Source organism: Bos mutus, chromosome 4 (assembly GCF_027580195.1).
Source record: "Bos mutus isolate GX-2022 chromosome 4, NWIPB_WYAK_1.1, whole genome shotgun sequence".
NCBI lineage: Eukaryota > Metazoa > Chordata > Mammalia > Artiodactyla > Bovidae > Bos > Bos mutus.
Genome location: NC_091620.1, coordinates 105941254 through 105958172, shown reverse-complemented (window position 1 = coordinate 105958172; position 16919 = coordinate 105941254). Strand labels below are relative to the sequence as shown.

The window sequence follows — 16919 nt, the reverse complement described above, 5'->3', positions numbered from 1 at the left end:
GAGAGGTGAGCAGCTTGGAGAGTTCTGTGAGGGGTGGATTGGACAGAACATTGTAAATAGTCAACTGAATGGGGCAGGGAGAGCAGAAGAGTCAAGGTTGGGCCCAGTGTTTTATTTTGAGGAATAAATTATATATGAAAGTACTTTATGAACTGAAGAACAATATAAAACTGTTAGGTACAATTATCTTTTAAAGAAGAGCTTGCTAAGCAAATACACATCATATATTATTATAGATTTCAGGGGGAATATTTAACTTAGTAAAAGACCCTGATGCACAGGAAGATTGAAGGCAAGAGGAGAAGTGGACGACAGAGGATGAGGTGGTTGGATGGCATCACTGACTCAATAGACATGAGTTTGAGCAAGCTCCAGGAGATGGTAAAGAACAGGGAAGCCTGGTATGCTGCAGTCGATGGGGTCGCAAAGAGTTGGACATGACTGAGTGACTGAACAATAACAAAAATAGCTTTGAGCTATTTAAAACGTACCCATTTATTTAAAAATTAGCAAGTCTCTATTGGTTCAGATGAAAGGAATGAAACAGATCAATTGGATAAGTGGACTGAGATAATTATTAATAATTTTTTTGCTCACTGAAATTACTCTAGCAAATTTATATTTAACAATGCATTGTAACTCCAGTATGTAATTGGAAAAATTAAAACACCATTCATTCAAAAATTTTGATTTGCAACACTTTCATTTCTCCTCCTTTTCATGTCATTACTACTAGAGAGGTTTCATTCTTCTGTAGACACACAAATATTTAAAAATTGTTAGTCTGGACTTATACACTATAAAGAAAAATAATATTTTAAAGCATATATATATAGTGTATTCATAATTATGCTCAGTTTTCTGTGACAGCTTTTTTGAGATATAATTCACTTGCCATTAAACTCACACTTTGAAAATGTACAGTTTAGTGTTTTTAATGTATTCACAGAGTTGTCTAGCCATAGCCACTATCTAGTTCCAGAATATTTTCATCACTCCCCCAAAGAAACCCCATATCCATTGGCTGTCACACCCCATTCCCCACTCTCCTGAGTCCCTGCCAACCATGAATCTACTTTTTGTCTCTATAAATGTACCTGTTCTGGACATTTAATATAAGTGGAATCATACAGCATGTGGCATTTAGTGACTGAGTTCTTTCACTTAGGGTAATGCTTACGGTGTTCATCAGTACTTCATTTATTTTTATTGCCAAATAATATTCCATCTCACTTCCTTGGTGGTGTTTTTTTCTTTATTTAGTTCATCTTAATAGAAGTGTATGACCTGGTATTTTATTATTTTTTAATAAACTTTTTACTTTTTCTTAGAGCATAGCCAATTAACAATGTTGTGATAGTTTAAAGTGAACAGCAAATGGACTCAGCCACACACATACATGTATCCATTATCCACCAAACTCTGTCCCATCCAGGCTGCCACACAACCTTGAGCAGAGTTACCCGTGGTATACTGGTTGTATCTTCTGAAGATTTTATTTTTGATCATGTCTAATTCATCCATTGTTTTCTTTTATGTTGTTTTATAATGTCACATCTTCGCTTTCACTTTTCACTTTCATGCATTGGAGAAGGAAATGGCAACCCACTCCAGTGTTCTTGCCTGGAGAATCCCAGGGACCGGGAGCCTAGTGGGCTGCCGTCTGTGGGGTCACACAGAGTCGGACATGACTGAAGAGACTTAGCAGCAGCAGCAGCAGCATGATGTCACATGATTATTTTCAAAGGGTCTTTAATTTATATGTTAGATTTCTGAGAACAACATTCAGACTGGTTTTGATGGTGAGATGAAAAGGGAATAGGAGAAAGAGAGTTTGACCACAATCTAATCTTCCCCTCTTTCATGCAATTAAAAAAGTGTTTTGATATACATTTATTATCTCACAAATATATACCTTTATGGTAAAATAGCATCTTCCCTCCTTTGACATACATGCTGGGTAGTTTGAGGATGAGTGGTTTGGTATTTCCCTCATTTCCCCTTATTCTTAAGCATTCAGGTTTTACCTTTGTCAATGAAAGTACTCATTCCATGTGGATTAAAGGATGCTTTGTCAAAACCATCACTGATGTTTAATTCCTGGACCCTAGGGTTTTGCTCATTTAAATCCATCAAGAAGATTCGTCCTGGCTCATCTGGTGCAAGGTCTGGCATGCCTGGATATTTTAATCCCTTTAAGAAACAGAGAAACAAAAATGTTCAAAGCTCTAAATTTCTTTTATAGATTTCTGGGATTTTTTTACACTGTCAGGTGTTGCCATTATCTGATTTGAAGGATTACCAGTGTCATCCAAGCCATTGGGAATGGGAATATGGGAAGAACCTATCTTCAGTTTTTAATATATAGAGAGAGGAGGTTAAGCCAAAGAGCATAATATAAGAGACTAAGCTGAATAACTTTGTTTGAGTCCCTTAACCTGCCTAAGCTACAGGTTACTTATTTATAAAATGTGGAAGTTAAAATATTTAATTACTGAGGTTCTTTCTAGTCCTAGGGTGTATGGTTTCATTGCACTGCTCCCACCCTCAGTTCAGTTCAGTTCAGTTGCTCAGTCGTGTCCGACTCTTTGTGACCCCATGAACTGCAGCACGCCAGGCCTTCCTGTCCATCACCAACTCCCGGAGTCCACCCAAATCCATGTCCATCGAGTTGGTGGTGCCATCCAACCATCTCATCCTCTGTCGTCCCCTTCTCCTCCTGCCCTCAATCTTTCCCAGCATCAGGGTCTTTTCAAATGAGTCAGCTCTTTGCATCAGGTGGCCATGAAACTGGTTCTCCTATTAATTCTTAGCTGATCCTACTCTTTGCCATTATATAATATAACAATGTAGGGTGAGAGCATTGTTACACCCTGCATTGTTATATTATGTAATGACAAAGGTAGGATTAGTTAAGAATTAATAGGAGAACCAGTTTCATTGAGTTGACTATTTCTGACCTGTTTGGTTCCTACAGATTGGTCCAAAGATTTGAATGTGAATCCTTTTCTCCAAATACTGTAAAACGTTCATTCCAGTAACTTGTACAGTGGCTGTTTCTACTGGAAGGACCAGGTATTTATCAACCAATAATAGGTGTCCTGAATGTACTGGACCTTTGCTGCATCCAAGGTCACTGTGTCAAAACTTAGGATTGGTTTATTCTATACTAATTATAAAACTCAGCCTACTTCCTCCTTGTATCCTTCCTCTATCACTCTGATGTATGTAAACATCAACAACCTTGTATATTTTCTTGTACACTCATGTCTACTTATACCCAGTTTAAATTCTTTCCTTCTTTCTCTTTCTTTCTACTCTAACTTCTCCCTTGCACTCTCTCTCCCCTTCCTCCCTCCCTCTCTTACACACACACACACACACACACACACACACACACACTCATACTATTCTTGGCCTTTCCATTGCTTCACCCCTGATCTCTGGGAGAGTAGGTCTTCAGTTCCAAATTTGTTGTTGTTGAGTCACTCAGTTGTGTCCAACTCTGTGACCCCATGGGCTACAGCAAATAACTCTGCCTATATCTTCAAACTTTTCTTAGAATAGTCCTTCTATGCTTAAGTCTTATGAGAAACCTGGCTTTCCTCAGATAATACCAGCCACTGAAGCCCATCGGTGGAAGGGCTATTCCCTCTATCATTCATCCTCCTTAAGTGACCACACCTAGAGGACAGATCAGCATGCCCCTGTTGTTGTTGTTCAGTTGCTAAGTCATGTCTGACTCTTTGCAACCCCATGGCTGCAGCAGGCCTGGCTTCCCTGTCCTTTGCTATCTCCAGGACTTTGCTCAAACTCTTGTCCATTGAGTCGATGATGTCATATAATCATCTCATCTTCTGTCATGCCCTTCTCCTGCCCTTAATCTTTCCCAGCATCAGGGTCTTTTCCGCTGAGTCAGCTCTTCTCAGCAGGTGGCCAAAGTATTGGAGCTTCAGCTCAGCATCAGTTCTTTCAATGAACATTCAGGGTTGATTTCCTTTAGGATTGACTGGTTTGATCTCCTTGCAGTCCAAGGGACTCTCAAGAGTCTTCTCTAGCACCACAGTTTAAAAGCATCAATTCTTTGGTGCTCAGCCTTCTTTATGGTCCAACTCTCATATCCATACATGACTACTGGAAAAACCATAGCTTTGACTATGCACACCTTTGTTGGCAAAGTGATGTCTCTGCTTTTTAATACACTGTCTAGGTTTGTCAGATTTTCTTCCAAAGAGTAAGTGTCTTTTAACAGCCCTGAGCTATGCACTTCTGCTTCCAGACCTCGAATCTTGCCATCATCAGTTAAGAACCTGTCTTCTAAGACAGACTCACTCTTTGCTCACTGCTTCCTTATCAAATTCTCTATCAAATCTCTTTGCCCTGTTCTAACTTTTATATAGGGCTCTTGTAAAATCCCATGGACGGAGGAGCCTGGTAGACTGCAGTCCATGGGGTCTCTAATATTTGGACATGACTGAGAGACTTCAGTTTCACTTTTCACTTTCATGCATTGGAGAAGAAAATGGCAACCCACTCCAGTGTTCTTGCCTGGAGAATCCCAGGAATGGGGGAGCCTGGTGGGCTGCTGTATATGGGGTCACACAGAGTCAGACATGACTGAAACGACTTAGCAGCAGCAGCAGCAGCAGTCTAAAATCAGGTTGAAAAACACTACGAAGTTATCATCTCAACTTCAACCAGACATTTAATATTCTTTATCAATATTTGTGTTTATTCTAATATGTAAACTACTGTGTATCTCTAAGTATCTCTTCTGGATTTATAGACCACACCATCTTTCTGTATTCTCAGTGGATGACTTTACCTCCTTTTTCACTGAAAAAAAATCCATGCCATTCAACATGAATTTCCTCATTCCCTTCTTTCTACCTCAGTTTATTCTTCAGTTTTATCCATTCTCATCCTTTCTCTCTCTTTTCTAAGGAAAGAATATCCTTCTGTTCTTAGTTAATTCCCTGATCTCTGGGGTCTGTCTTTAGAATTCACCACTCATTCGTCACCAATGTCCCCTTCTTTTACCTGAAAAATTGCTCATTTCTCTTTCCCTGAAATAAATATTTTCCAACTTTACTACTTCAAACAGGCATTTTTCTCACCTTCCTTCACTGTCAAATTTTTTAGAAACATCACTTGACCTTGTTGCCTTGGTTTGAATTGCTCCAACTGTTAATTCTCTGGAATCCATATTCTACTGGTTTGTAGAAATACCTCTATAAAGATCATATCAACGGCCTCCAAAATGTCTTACTTAATAATCCTTCCATATCTCCTTGTCTGTATCTCTTGGCATTTGACACTATGGTAGAACTTTTATTTCTTATCAAAAAATCAAAAGTAGAATTTCCACATAGAATTACTGCTTCTTTTCCTGCCCTTCCCTCCCTCTGTCCTCATCCATCCCTCCCTTCTCATTCTGCACTCTTCCCTTGCAGAGCTCATTCATAAGGTTTCAGGTATTTCTTCTACATTAGTAATTATCAAATATGCACATTTTCCTGGAACCTCTCTATGGAGCCCTAGCTTGCATCCCAACTTCTTCCTAAAGGCAGTTCAAAATCAAATGATCAAAATCAAAATCATCTCTCCTCAAATACTTGCTCTCATTTGTATCTATTCTCTGTTAAGGGAATCACTGCTCTCCCCAATATCAGGCCATACAATTGAGACTCCAAATCTCTTTCCTTCATAGTCAATTTGTCACTAAGTCCAGTGGCACAAATAGTGGTGACATTCGGGGAAAGATGTCAGAGACACCCAGTTCTTCCCATTTTCACTTGAGGTAAATCTTCTCTTTTCACATAAGGAAAATTAAGCCCCGAGAAGTGAAATGCCTAATCACTCAGATCAGTAGTTGTACAGTGATGTACAACTTTTCCCCACACCATTAAGAAAGGTTTAACAGTAGATAATATTATATCGCTCAAGAAAGAACCCCACAGCAAGTACCGTGGGAGCTTGGAGGAATGTGAGGGCACTGCCAACTGGTAGAAGGATCAGGTGCTCTGGAAATGGAAATGATCTGATTGGGAAATAAGGGTGGAGCACGGCCAAAAAACAGTAAGTGTCACGATGAATGAAACTCTTTGCATATGCTTGGTTTTCTGTTTAAAGCAGTTGGTAAGAATTTTGGCATGGATTGCAATTATTTTGATACCATTCACCCCTGAAAATGGCAAAAATGACCTGGGTGTGCAGGCATCTTATTTCCACCAACAGACTACAGGTACGTGTGGACAAGCATTGAACTTCTCCACTGCCCTCATTCACCAGCACACACATTCAGTAAGCAGCCAAACACCTATGTATGCCAGACACTGTGGCAGGTGCAGCATGGCAACCTGCTGACAACCAACAGACACTCCAAGTCCTGTCTCAGAAGGACTGAAATCCAGGGAGGCAGCACCAAGCAAGCCCATCACATAGGGGGAGGCATCTAAGACACTACCCACAGGGAAACTATGGGGGCACAGAAGAGCCACCTTGCCCAGAAACAGAGTGTTAGGGATATTCCTGAGGAATTAAAGTTCCACTACAGTGAGCCCTCATAGGGAACAAGGAGTTAGATGGCAACATGTGAGGAAGGGAGTAATCTTGCTGGCAAAAAAACCTTACCTTCAAGTCCCAAGGTAAGGAAGCAAATAGCCTGCTTGGCACCTCTAAATAGACTAAAAATATCTATCACAAAGAATTACTCCCTAAATCAGCAGCTTCCAAACATGTTCTAGGATGGCAGGAAAGGGCAGTAGGAGGTGACCAAGAAGAACAAGGACTTGAATTTATTGCAGTACAGCAAGATTAAAAATAAGCAAAGAACATTATCCTTATCCTATAAGAATGAGTTGTTTGTTATTTTGCAAAAAAAGCTAACGTTTCTCATAGAATTATTTGTGATGACAATCTCTACTTGCTGAATAACAAGAATTCAGTACGCTTACCTCTAGTGAAAATATTAATAGAAAAGAAACATACAGTAGGAACTACATATCTCCTAGCCATAAAATAATTGTTTTTAAAGGTCTGTTGGGCATCACATTGAAAATCTAAATTGACAGTAGGTAGTTTAAATCAACAAAGAAAAAGCTTTTCTACACAGCTTTCGTTTTTGGAGGAAAACGAAAGACATAAAATCCTTCCCACCCACCTACCCTAACATATAGCACACCAGCAGCAATTTAAAATGCATATTGACTATAGACCCTGACTATACTGAAGAATTTAGAAATTGGGACCATTAAGGAATATTTTATGGGCCCCCCCTTTTGGCCAAAAAGACATAGATTTTTAAAATGTGTTATTTGATAATATTTTATTGGCCCAAATGGAATATTTGAACATGCAATTCCAGCAATCAGAATTCACATTGGAAATGTAATTAATATCTACTTTTTTTCAAAATCCTAAGTGCCACTCCAAATTGTAACTGATTTAACTAAGTATATGATAATTTTCAATATTTTTACAATATAACATTTTAATTTGTTGAAGTTCAATCCTTCTCATAGCTTCCTAATCATCCCAAACCTGTGAAGGTGGTACTGGAAATAAAATGCATGTTTTTCCCTACTCCTCTTTGAAAGAGCTTTTCTTTAAATGCTGAGGAACCCAAAATGAAAATGCTCTTGGGAAATGCAAAGAAATGCAAGACGGTTATGAATTGAGTAACGTGGCTAACATTCACTCTGCAAACATTTACTGAGTTCCAAACTCAGGCAGGCATGATGAGATGAATACCGATTAGTAAGAAGATGACTTCCAGAAGCTGAGGCTCAGCCAGTAGGGCAATGATGAGGATGGATAGCCACAGAGAAAATCTGGAGCCTCGTCTAGGAAGTGAATGGAATTCAATATACACTTATCAGCACTCCCCTGGGTATATAACTGCCCACCATGGGGTAGGCAAGCCTGGGCACTTCTGTCTTGCCTCAGTTAGCCTCTGGAATCCCATTTTGGTGCTTTTAGTTGACTAGTCTGCACACAAGTGGGACACTTGTGTTGGTGACACTTGAGTTGGTGACACTAATGTTCTATCCATACAGCTGTTGACTTGCGCATCTGAGGAGCATGGGAAATACTCACATTGGAGATGAAAGCCAGCCCACTAGGAAGGATATCAATATCTTCAGAGCCATTTTCTATTAAAAAAAAAAAAAAGCTGAGGATCAGAAAGATGCATGAATGGTGGCTTAAAAACTAATTTCACACACAGTCAAGACTTTGAACGTCTTTTGGAAACTACCTTAACTTTTTTAGCTATTTACTTGGGAAACAATATTAACTTTCCGGAATCCTACAAGCATGCTGCTCTCCAGGTCTCCAGGAAAACCCAAGCCAGGTTCCTGAAATACTAAATTCTTCTTCTTCTTTTTTTTTTTTAAGAAGTCCATTTTCAGGAGAAAAAAGAAAATAACTATAAAATAAATTCATATTCTAGATTTATTCTTTAAATAAAAACTCCTAGAGCATGTCCTAAGAGATTCAGCTTTACTTGCCACACAAGACAGATCTATAGACCAAGTGATAACATTTGGAAAGCCATCATTGTGAAGGTCACTTAAAGACTTCTCTGCCAAGTATTTCTCTCCTCTAACTTGTTGTTCAGTTCAGTTCAGTCACTCAGTCATGTCCAACTCTTTGCGACCCCATGAACCGCAGCACACCAGGTGTCCTTGTCCATCACCAACTCCCGGAGTCCACCCAAACCCATGTCCATCGAGTCGGTGATGCCATCCAACCATCTCATCCTCTGTCATCCCTTTCTCCTCCTGCCCTCAAACTTGCCCAGCATCAGGGTCTTTTCCAATGAGTCAGCTCTTCGCATCAGGTGGAGAAGTATTGGAGTTTCAGCTTCAACATCAGTCCTTCCAATGAACACCCAGGACTGATCAAATTTAGGATGGACTGGTTGGATCTCCTTGCAGTCCAAGGGACTCTCAAGAGTCTTCTCCAACATCCTCAGTTCAAAAGCATCAATTCTTCGGTGCTCAGCTTTCTTTATAGTCCAACTCTCACATCCATACATGACCACTGGAAAAACCATAGCCTTGACTAGATGGACCTTTGTTGCCAAAGTAATGTCTCTGCTTTTTAATATGCTGTCTAGGTTGGTCATAACTTTCCTTCCAAGGAGTAAGCGTCTTTTAATTTCATGGCTGCAATCACCATCTGCAGTGATTTTGGAGCCCAGAAAAATAAAGTCAGCCACTGTTTCCACTGTTTCCCCATCTATTTGCCATGAAGTGATGGGACTGGATGCCATGATCTTAGTTTTCTGAATGTTGACCTTTAAGCCAACTTTTTCACTCTCCTTTTTCACTTTCATCAAGAGGCTCTTTAGTTCTTCTTCACTTTCTGCCATAATGGTGGTGTCATCTGCATATCTGAGGTTACTGATAACTTGTTGAGGCCTGAAAAATCTATTGTTTTCTAATCATATTGGGAAATTATTAATTGTTCTCTGTTATAAAAGCAACAGATCATACACAACATAAAGCAACTAAACTCCAATTTTAAAAAAGCAATAAATCCTAGGATGAGCTGTTGGAAATAAATGAATTTGGAAGATTTTACTTAGGTCCTTTTCTCACTGAGAGATGGTCATTGGCATTTTTCTATAGAAAGAAACATATAATGAGTAAGTTATGACTGAGAACAGGATAAAAAGGAGATTTGCATGTTTTCTAGCAAAGAGGTAGACCCACATATGATGTGTTCCCAGGCAGGCTGCATTGAGGATGCAAGCAATGGTTATGGAATATGGCAAATGGTAATTTACAAATCTGATTGAAACGATGTACCAAAGCCACATGTACAGAGGGGTCTGAAAGTGTCTCAGATGAGCTGAGACGCCCTAGCTGATCCAAAGGGAATAGAGATGAGCTGCCTCCCCTGAGCCCGGCCAAAGCTACAAACTCATGAGCAAAATAACTACCGTCCTTCTCAGTCACTAAGTTTTGAGGTAGTTTGCTGCACAGCTATAGTAATAGAATGCGTGGGAAAATGGTTGCCTGAGGTAATGGATTCCTAAGGAGAATGGGGGAAAGAAAAGTGGAATAAAGCCAAAAACAATGCAGATTTGAATCAGAGTAATAAACAATAGGCACTGAAAACTGGAGGTTGGAAAAAGATTTAATCCTATTGATTATACTGAAGATGAAAACTAATCCCCAACTAGGAACCTGAAAACTAATCACAGCTTTCCATTTTCTAAGCATTCCAGTTAATCAAGATTTACCAATGTATGGTGTTTTGATGGTCTGAAAGATTTACTGCTTTTTCTACATGGAATAGGGCTTCCCAGGTGGCACCATGGTAAAGGATCGGCCTGCTAGTGCAGGAGACGCAAGAGATGTGAGTTTGATCCCTGTATCAAGAAGATCCCATGGAGCAGGAAATGGCAACCCACTCCTGTATTCTTGCCTGGAGAGTCCCCTGGACAGAGGATCCTGGCGGGCTACAGTCCATGGGATTGCAAAGAGTCAGACATGACTGAGCTTGCATGCCCTGCCCTACATGGAGTAAAATAGACTTGGGGAGAATCCAGCAAATTGAATAAAACAGTTTTAAAAATGATGTTGAATATGGGTGGATTAGTTTTTAAATTTCATTTATTAATGTGTTTTTTTTTTAATTGTCAGGTTTTTTGGTTCACTTTGTCTGTGCTGGGTCTTCACTGCTGCATGGGCTTTTCTCTAGTTGTGGTGAGCGGGAGCTGCTCTCTAGTTGCAGTGCATGGACTTCTCCCTGCTGTGGCTTCTCTGTAGCACAGCATGGGCACTAGGGCACAGGCTCAATGGTTGTGGCACACGGGTTTAATTGCTCTGCAGCATGTGAGATCTTCCCAGATCAGGGATGGAACCCATGTCTCCTGCATTGGCAGGCGGATTCTTTCCCACTGAGCCATCAGGGAATCCCCTGGATGGGTTAGTTTTTGAACAAACCTTTTTCTCTCTCTTTTTTCCTCTAAAAACCATTTTTGGGCTTCCTTTTGCCCTAGTCTCCTTCTGCCTCTATCCTGGCTGGAAATACTCACCAGCCTCTACCCGCACTTGGCTATTTCTCATAGCAGAGCACCAATTTACTCTAGTCCAAAAGTGTCAGCTTCCACCCACGTACTCTTAACTCTCCAATCTCTAAATCAAGACCAAAACTTTCTCCCAACTTCCAGACCTCTGTATTTACCTGTATATACATGTATAGTGAAAGTCACTCCGCTGTGTCTGACTATTTGCGACCCCATGGACTTCTCCATGGAATTCTCTAGGCCAGAATACTGGAGTGGGTAGCTGTTCCCTTCTCCAGAGGATCTTCCCAACCCAGGGATCAAACCAGGTCTCCTGTATATAGGACATTTCTATCGGGCCTTTTCATTTCTCATGTTCAACATGTATCAAAGCGATCTGGAAATTTCCCTCTTAAATCTGCTCCATTTTGTATATTTCAATTTCAGTGGATAACATTTCCATCCCCCAAGTACCCAAAGTAGGAACCTTGGAGTTATCCTTGATGTCTTCCTTTTCCTTACTCCCTAAAACCATCTGATCACAAGTCTTTCAAGCTCTGGAACTCCCTCCTGGATTTCTGTAATAACTTCCTAGTAGGTCCACTTTGCTCCCCTACAACCCATTCTTTTTAAATCGCAAACTTGACCCTGTAATGCTCCTGCTTAAAACCCTCCAAAGGGCCAGTAGGGCTGGCAGTAAAATTCTCAAACTCCTTGACCTAGATCCGCAGTTCGATGCCTCTTGGCTCCGATTTCAATTCTTGGGGCTCCCACCCTTCGCTGTCTTTTCCAGGCGTGCTGCAGCACTCAGTCAGCAGTGCTGAGGTAGGCCAGGCTTGTTTACCTGCATACCTGAGCACATGCTGTTACCTGCTTCTTGGCAACACATGTTTCCCACATCCAGTCTCACCTCCACTTGACTGAGTATCACAGGCCCTTAGAGATGACTTGAATGCTGTCCCCTCAGCTTTTTCAACCTCTCTTGGCTCCAACATCCAGTTTGTGTACTAATATGGTCACCTGTGACTACCTCCACCATGATATTTTCCACATTTGGGCTGCAACTTGCTTGGATCAAGGACCTGGTTTTACTCAGTACTGTGTCCTTGTACCCAATATAACACCTGCCTTTTCACTATAAAAGCTTTCAGCAACAAGCTGGTTGACTGACTAAAAAGGAGAAACTGCTTTAGTTTTTGAACTTTGTCTTGTTTGAGGTTAAGTTATTGACAAGTGAGTGTTAATTTCTGAAAAGAAGATGTCCTGAGTTGTATAATTTCTGATTTAGTCTTTTCATCTTCCAAACACCGTTTCACACATCTCCCATGATAGCACTAACCTGCTTCAGTAATTCACCTGCAGCATGAGTGGGCATTTTCCGGAGATGCTATGCTGGGTTTTTTTTTTGTTGTTGTTGTTTTTTACTTGCTCTGTCCACAGCACAGGGAAGCTGGTGCTTTGCACTCAGATGTGGAAAAGAATTAGTAGCTGATTGTACATTATTCCTGACCGTCCTTTATCCCTTTCCCCGACCTGCACTGCATCTGCATGATGGCCCGGTGCATCTTAGCAACAGTGGCTCCTGTGGGAGTAAAAGCCTCTGGGACACCCTCCCCTGAGTCTTCTCCATATACTCATTACCCTGTGCACAGACAACATTAAAACCCCACTGCTAAGTCTAAAACCAGTCTTACAAATAGGTATCTACTCCCTTTTAATCTGTCCACCCTATTTTTTGGCATAACCTCACTTCTCTGGCCTCCAATTTTTCTCTATAGACGTCTTGAGAAAAAGTCATGCCAAAACATTACTATCAATTAATATTGTCATTTCACATCTTCGAGGGAAGAAAATAGCCAGCTAAGAAAACAAATGGAAACTACCATGGAGTAGAAACATATCTTGGAGACACAGGAAGCTACAGGAGGGGAAAAGAAAGGAGAGGAAGATAGGAAGACTCCATATACAATGGCTGTCTGTCTACTTGATAATTCTGTCAAGGGCAAGCTAATAAAGCTGTTCCTATTTCAAGGGCAACTTTGATTAGCCAAATAACTTCCCAGTTAAGCCAATCTTTGAGCCTCAAAGCCTTGGAAAAAAGATGAATTTAATATAAAAAAGATCTTTGAGGTATGATTTCTGGGAGGTTAGAATTATTTCACTTTTTAAGCTTTCTTCCTAGAAAGAATACTGGGGAAAGAATGGGACTTCCCTGGTGGTCCAGTGGTTATGACCCAATTCTTCCAATTCAGGGAGCTTGGGTTCGATCCCCGGGAGGGGAACCAAGCTCCCACAGGCCACCCAGTGTGGCCAAAATAAATAAATAAATAAATAAATAATGAGGAAGGAAAACAAAAAGAGGAAAAGTTGGTTCTGCCAATAAAGTGGAAGTTTTAGTCGTGTTTGACTCTTTGCAACCCCATGGACTGTAGCCCACCAGGCTCCGCTGTCCACACATACATTCCATGTCCATGGAGTTCTCCAGGCAAGAATACTGGAGTGGGTAGCCACTCCCTTCTCCAGGGGATCTTCCTGAACCAGGGAATGAACCCAGGTCTCTTGCATTGTAGGCAGACTCTTTACCATCTGAGCCATCAGGCAAGCCCTCGACCAATAAAATTAATCAGAAAAGTCTAGGTCTTGAAGAAAACACAAATCAGAAATTTTCCCCAGCTCTGTTACTGCCTACTATCCTCTGCCTTCAATTCTTTGGTTTTCCATTCTTTCACAAAGCTTTTCACTCTCAGAGAGGAGGGTCTTACGAGTATCATCTCATTAGTGAGCTTTGTTTAAATGTGCAACTTGCCCGGTCTTGGTCAGCTCTATTGATTAATATTTCACTTTTTTGCATCTCAGATTTTCTGTTTTCTGCCGCCACCATACTTCCCTGAAACTCTGTAATAAAAATGTGCTGTCAGTAGATAAGAAAGGCAGTGTTACACAACAGAGAGTACAAAGGCATGGAAGAAAACCACCGTGCCTCTTCATGTGGACCTGGCACCTTCTCGTTCTGAACCACTGGGCAGGGAACTTCATTCTTCTGGGTGTCAGTTTCCTAATCTCCAAACACAGGTGGCAGCACCCACCTTACGGGGTGTTTATGAGGTTGATGTAAAGTGTTTCCAAAGGACTCAGCAGAGAGCCATAGACACTAGGCCTTTGATAAGGTAGTAGTATTATTTTTAGATATATAGCAATATTGTCCTATTGACAAATGACCCGTGATCATTCCCACTTGTTCAGTTCTGTAAATATAGAATGTACATATGCCAATAGACATGAGATGTGCATGCGTTTTTTTCTTCTGCTCTAGTTTTTTGAAATAATTGTATTTCTTTTTGGCTGTGCTGGGTCTTCATCGCTGCGAGGGTTTTCTCTGGCTGTGGAGAGCAGGGACTACTCTCTTGCTGCAGTGCACATACTTCTCACTGCAGTGGCTTCTCTTGTTGTGAAGTGCCACAAAACACGGGCTCTGGGGCACGCTGGCCTCAGGAGTTGTGGCTCCCGGGCTCTAGTGCACAGGCCCAGCACTTTTGGCACACAGGCTCAGTTGCTCTGCACCATGTTGGATCTTCCTGGATCAGGGATAGAACCCGTGTCTCCTGCAATGGCAGGTGGATTCTTTACCACTGAGCCACCAGGGAGGCCCCTTCTGCTCTAGTTTTAACTTCTCAAGCCTATTTGAATCATACAATCTGAGAGTTGGGCTAGACTTTAACAATGCTTTAACAATGCTCTAATTACTGTCTAAATTAACTGGCTTTTTAGATATAGATATATATTTTAGATATATATATATATATAATTAATATGAATATTACTCCACAAGGCAGTAAACAAATGATTGAATGTTACATTTCCTTATTTTTTTTAATCAAATTAAATCTGACCCCAAACCCACATTGCACTAAACTGGTAGGAAGTTCAGCCTGAGTCATTATTGGGTCTCTCTGCCAGGGTTGTGCAAACAGCTTAATAAACAAAGCTGTGGACTTTGGGGAAGTCCACATGGCCTTTATTCTACACTAGTCACCACTGAAATATTCATTGCCAAGCTCATGTGGTCCCTTTAATTTAGAAACTTTTGCCAATTATACATACTGTGCGCGCGCACACACATACAACCTTTGCTCATGCTCATACAGTGTAAGGGATCCAGCCTCCCTAAAGGTATATTGTAGCCGTTCCTTTACAGGTCTTGATTCTCCCCCAGAATGGGACAAAGCCCCCTGTTATTTAAAACAACAACAACCACAACCACATATTCCCCTTCCGTCTCCATTAGAATCCCTTGAAGGAGTCCAGGTTTTTAAATACCCAAGTCAGGAAATGCTTTGTCTTGAGTTCCTTCTGCTTTCTAGCTCGCAATACACACCTCATCTAACACTAGGGAGCACAAGGGCCAGGCTGTTTCTCTGTTTTAGAAATTGAGAGGGCAAATAAAGATAGAAAACCAAAATCAAAAGGGCTCTTTTATATATATATAAAGGGCCAGGCTGTTTCTCTATTTGTTTTAGAAATTGAGAGGGGAAATAAAGATAGAAAACCAAAATCAAAAGGGCTCTTATATATATATATATATATATATATATATATATATATATGTATATATATGTATTAGTAACTTATCTTGGAGATCATTTATATCACAATAAGCTATACTGTCGTCCTGTCGCATACTGAAATAATTCACAGTCCTTGACCCTAGGAGGTTTACAATCTGATTGTGAGAGAAAGACACTGCTGGCTCTAAAATAAAGCATGTGGTAGGTGTCTCAAGTGAATGGGAGTTTCAGAGTGCTATGAGAGTTCAGGGGTAGAAGAGGGATTTCCAACTGATTTCAGCAAGCAGCAATGAAGAAATCTTTGGAGGTAATTTCATGAGCAAAGGTGAGAAAATGAAAGAATACATTCCTAGAACAGCATCTGGCTAGATTTTTTTTCCCCCTAGTAGTATCATCAGGGAGAGTTAAAGGCTCAGAGCCAAAACAAGCAGTTGAAGCAGTAAGGAGTAAATGAGATCAGCTCTATGTAGGGGCCCAGGAGAGGCCAACAGGTCTCACGTGAAACAGTGAGGGGAGAGGGGAAAATAAATGGCTCCTTCATTTTTTTTTAAGATTTTTAAAGTCTTTATTGAATTTGTTACAACACTGCTTCTGCTTCATGTTTTGGTGTTGTGGCCTCAAAGCCTGTGAGATCTCAGCTCCCTGACTAACGATGGAATCCATATCTCCTGCATCGGAAGGCAAAGTCTTACCCGCTGGACTGTCAGGGAAGTTCAAGATTCCTAAATTTTGAACTGAAACTCTTTGAGAATGCAGGTACCAAGCTTAAGAAAAGTCTGGAAGAAGAGCTGATTATGGGTGGGGTGTGAGAGAGGAAATGACAGAAAGGCAAAGAAGATTTCAAACAGAAAAAAAGGCCTGCAGTTTGAGAGATCAGGGATCCAACTATGGATTTTCGATTAATTAAGAAAAAAACCCTCAATTGATTGGGAGGTTCTTGAGAATAAGGGCTAAGTCACATTTCTTTTAGTACTAGCAGATAAATTTTGAAGGCAGTGACACTGGAAGCTAGGAGTATCATCAAGGAGAGGGGAGAAGAAAAAAAAAAGAAGTAAGGCAACAGAAAAAGACAGAGAAGGAAATGAAATGTCAGAGTGGACAGGAGCAGAGTCCAGCAAGGGACCAACCAAAGAGTAGTCAACAACATATTTCAAATGATGGAGAGATGTCAGTAAGAGGACCGAGAAAAAGCCATAGATTTTGACATTTAGGACACCCCTTGGAGACGTGGAATCAGATAGCTTGGGTAAAACTGATGAGGCTGAAGCTTCAGTAGGAGGGTTTGAGGAGTAGCAGTGGATTAAATTAGCAGCTTCAGTCAGGGGGATGGTGAC

General features: G+C 40.8%; 2 protein-coding genes across 2 annotated transcripts in view; one reads left to right on the top strand and one right to left on the bottom strand.

Annotated features, from left to right (window-relative positions):
• ASB4 (ankyrin repeat and SOCS box containing 4) overlaps nucleotides 1–16919 on the top strand; it is a 271537-nt gene that overhangs the window by 39631 nt on the left and 214987 nt on the right. The gene's annotated exons all lie outside the window — the stretch shown is intronic.
• The window catches only part of PON3 (paraoxonase 3), a 37924-nt gene that overhangs the window by 19190 nt on the left and 1815 nt on the right, over nucleotides 1–16919 (bottom strand). The window contains exons 3-4 of the mRNA XM_005909700.3: nucleotides 8098–8153; nucleotides 2028–2193 (exon numbers count right to left, since the gene is read on the bottom strand). Coding sequence (XP_005909762.1) covers nucleotides 2028–2193; nucleotides 8098–8153 — 222 coding nt within the window. The remainder of the gene's footprint in view (nucleotides 1–2027; nucleotides 2194–8097; nucleotides 8154–16919) is intronic.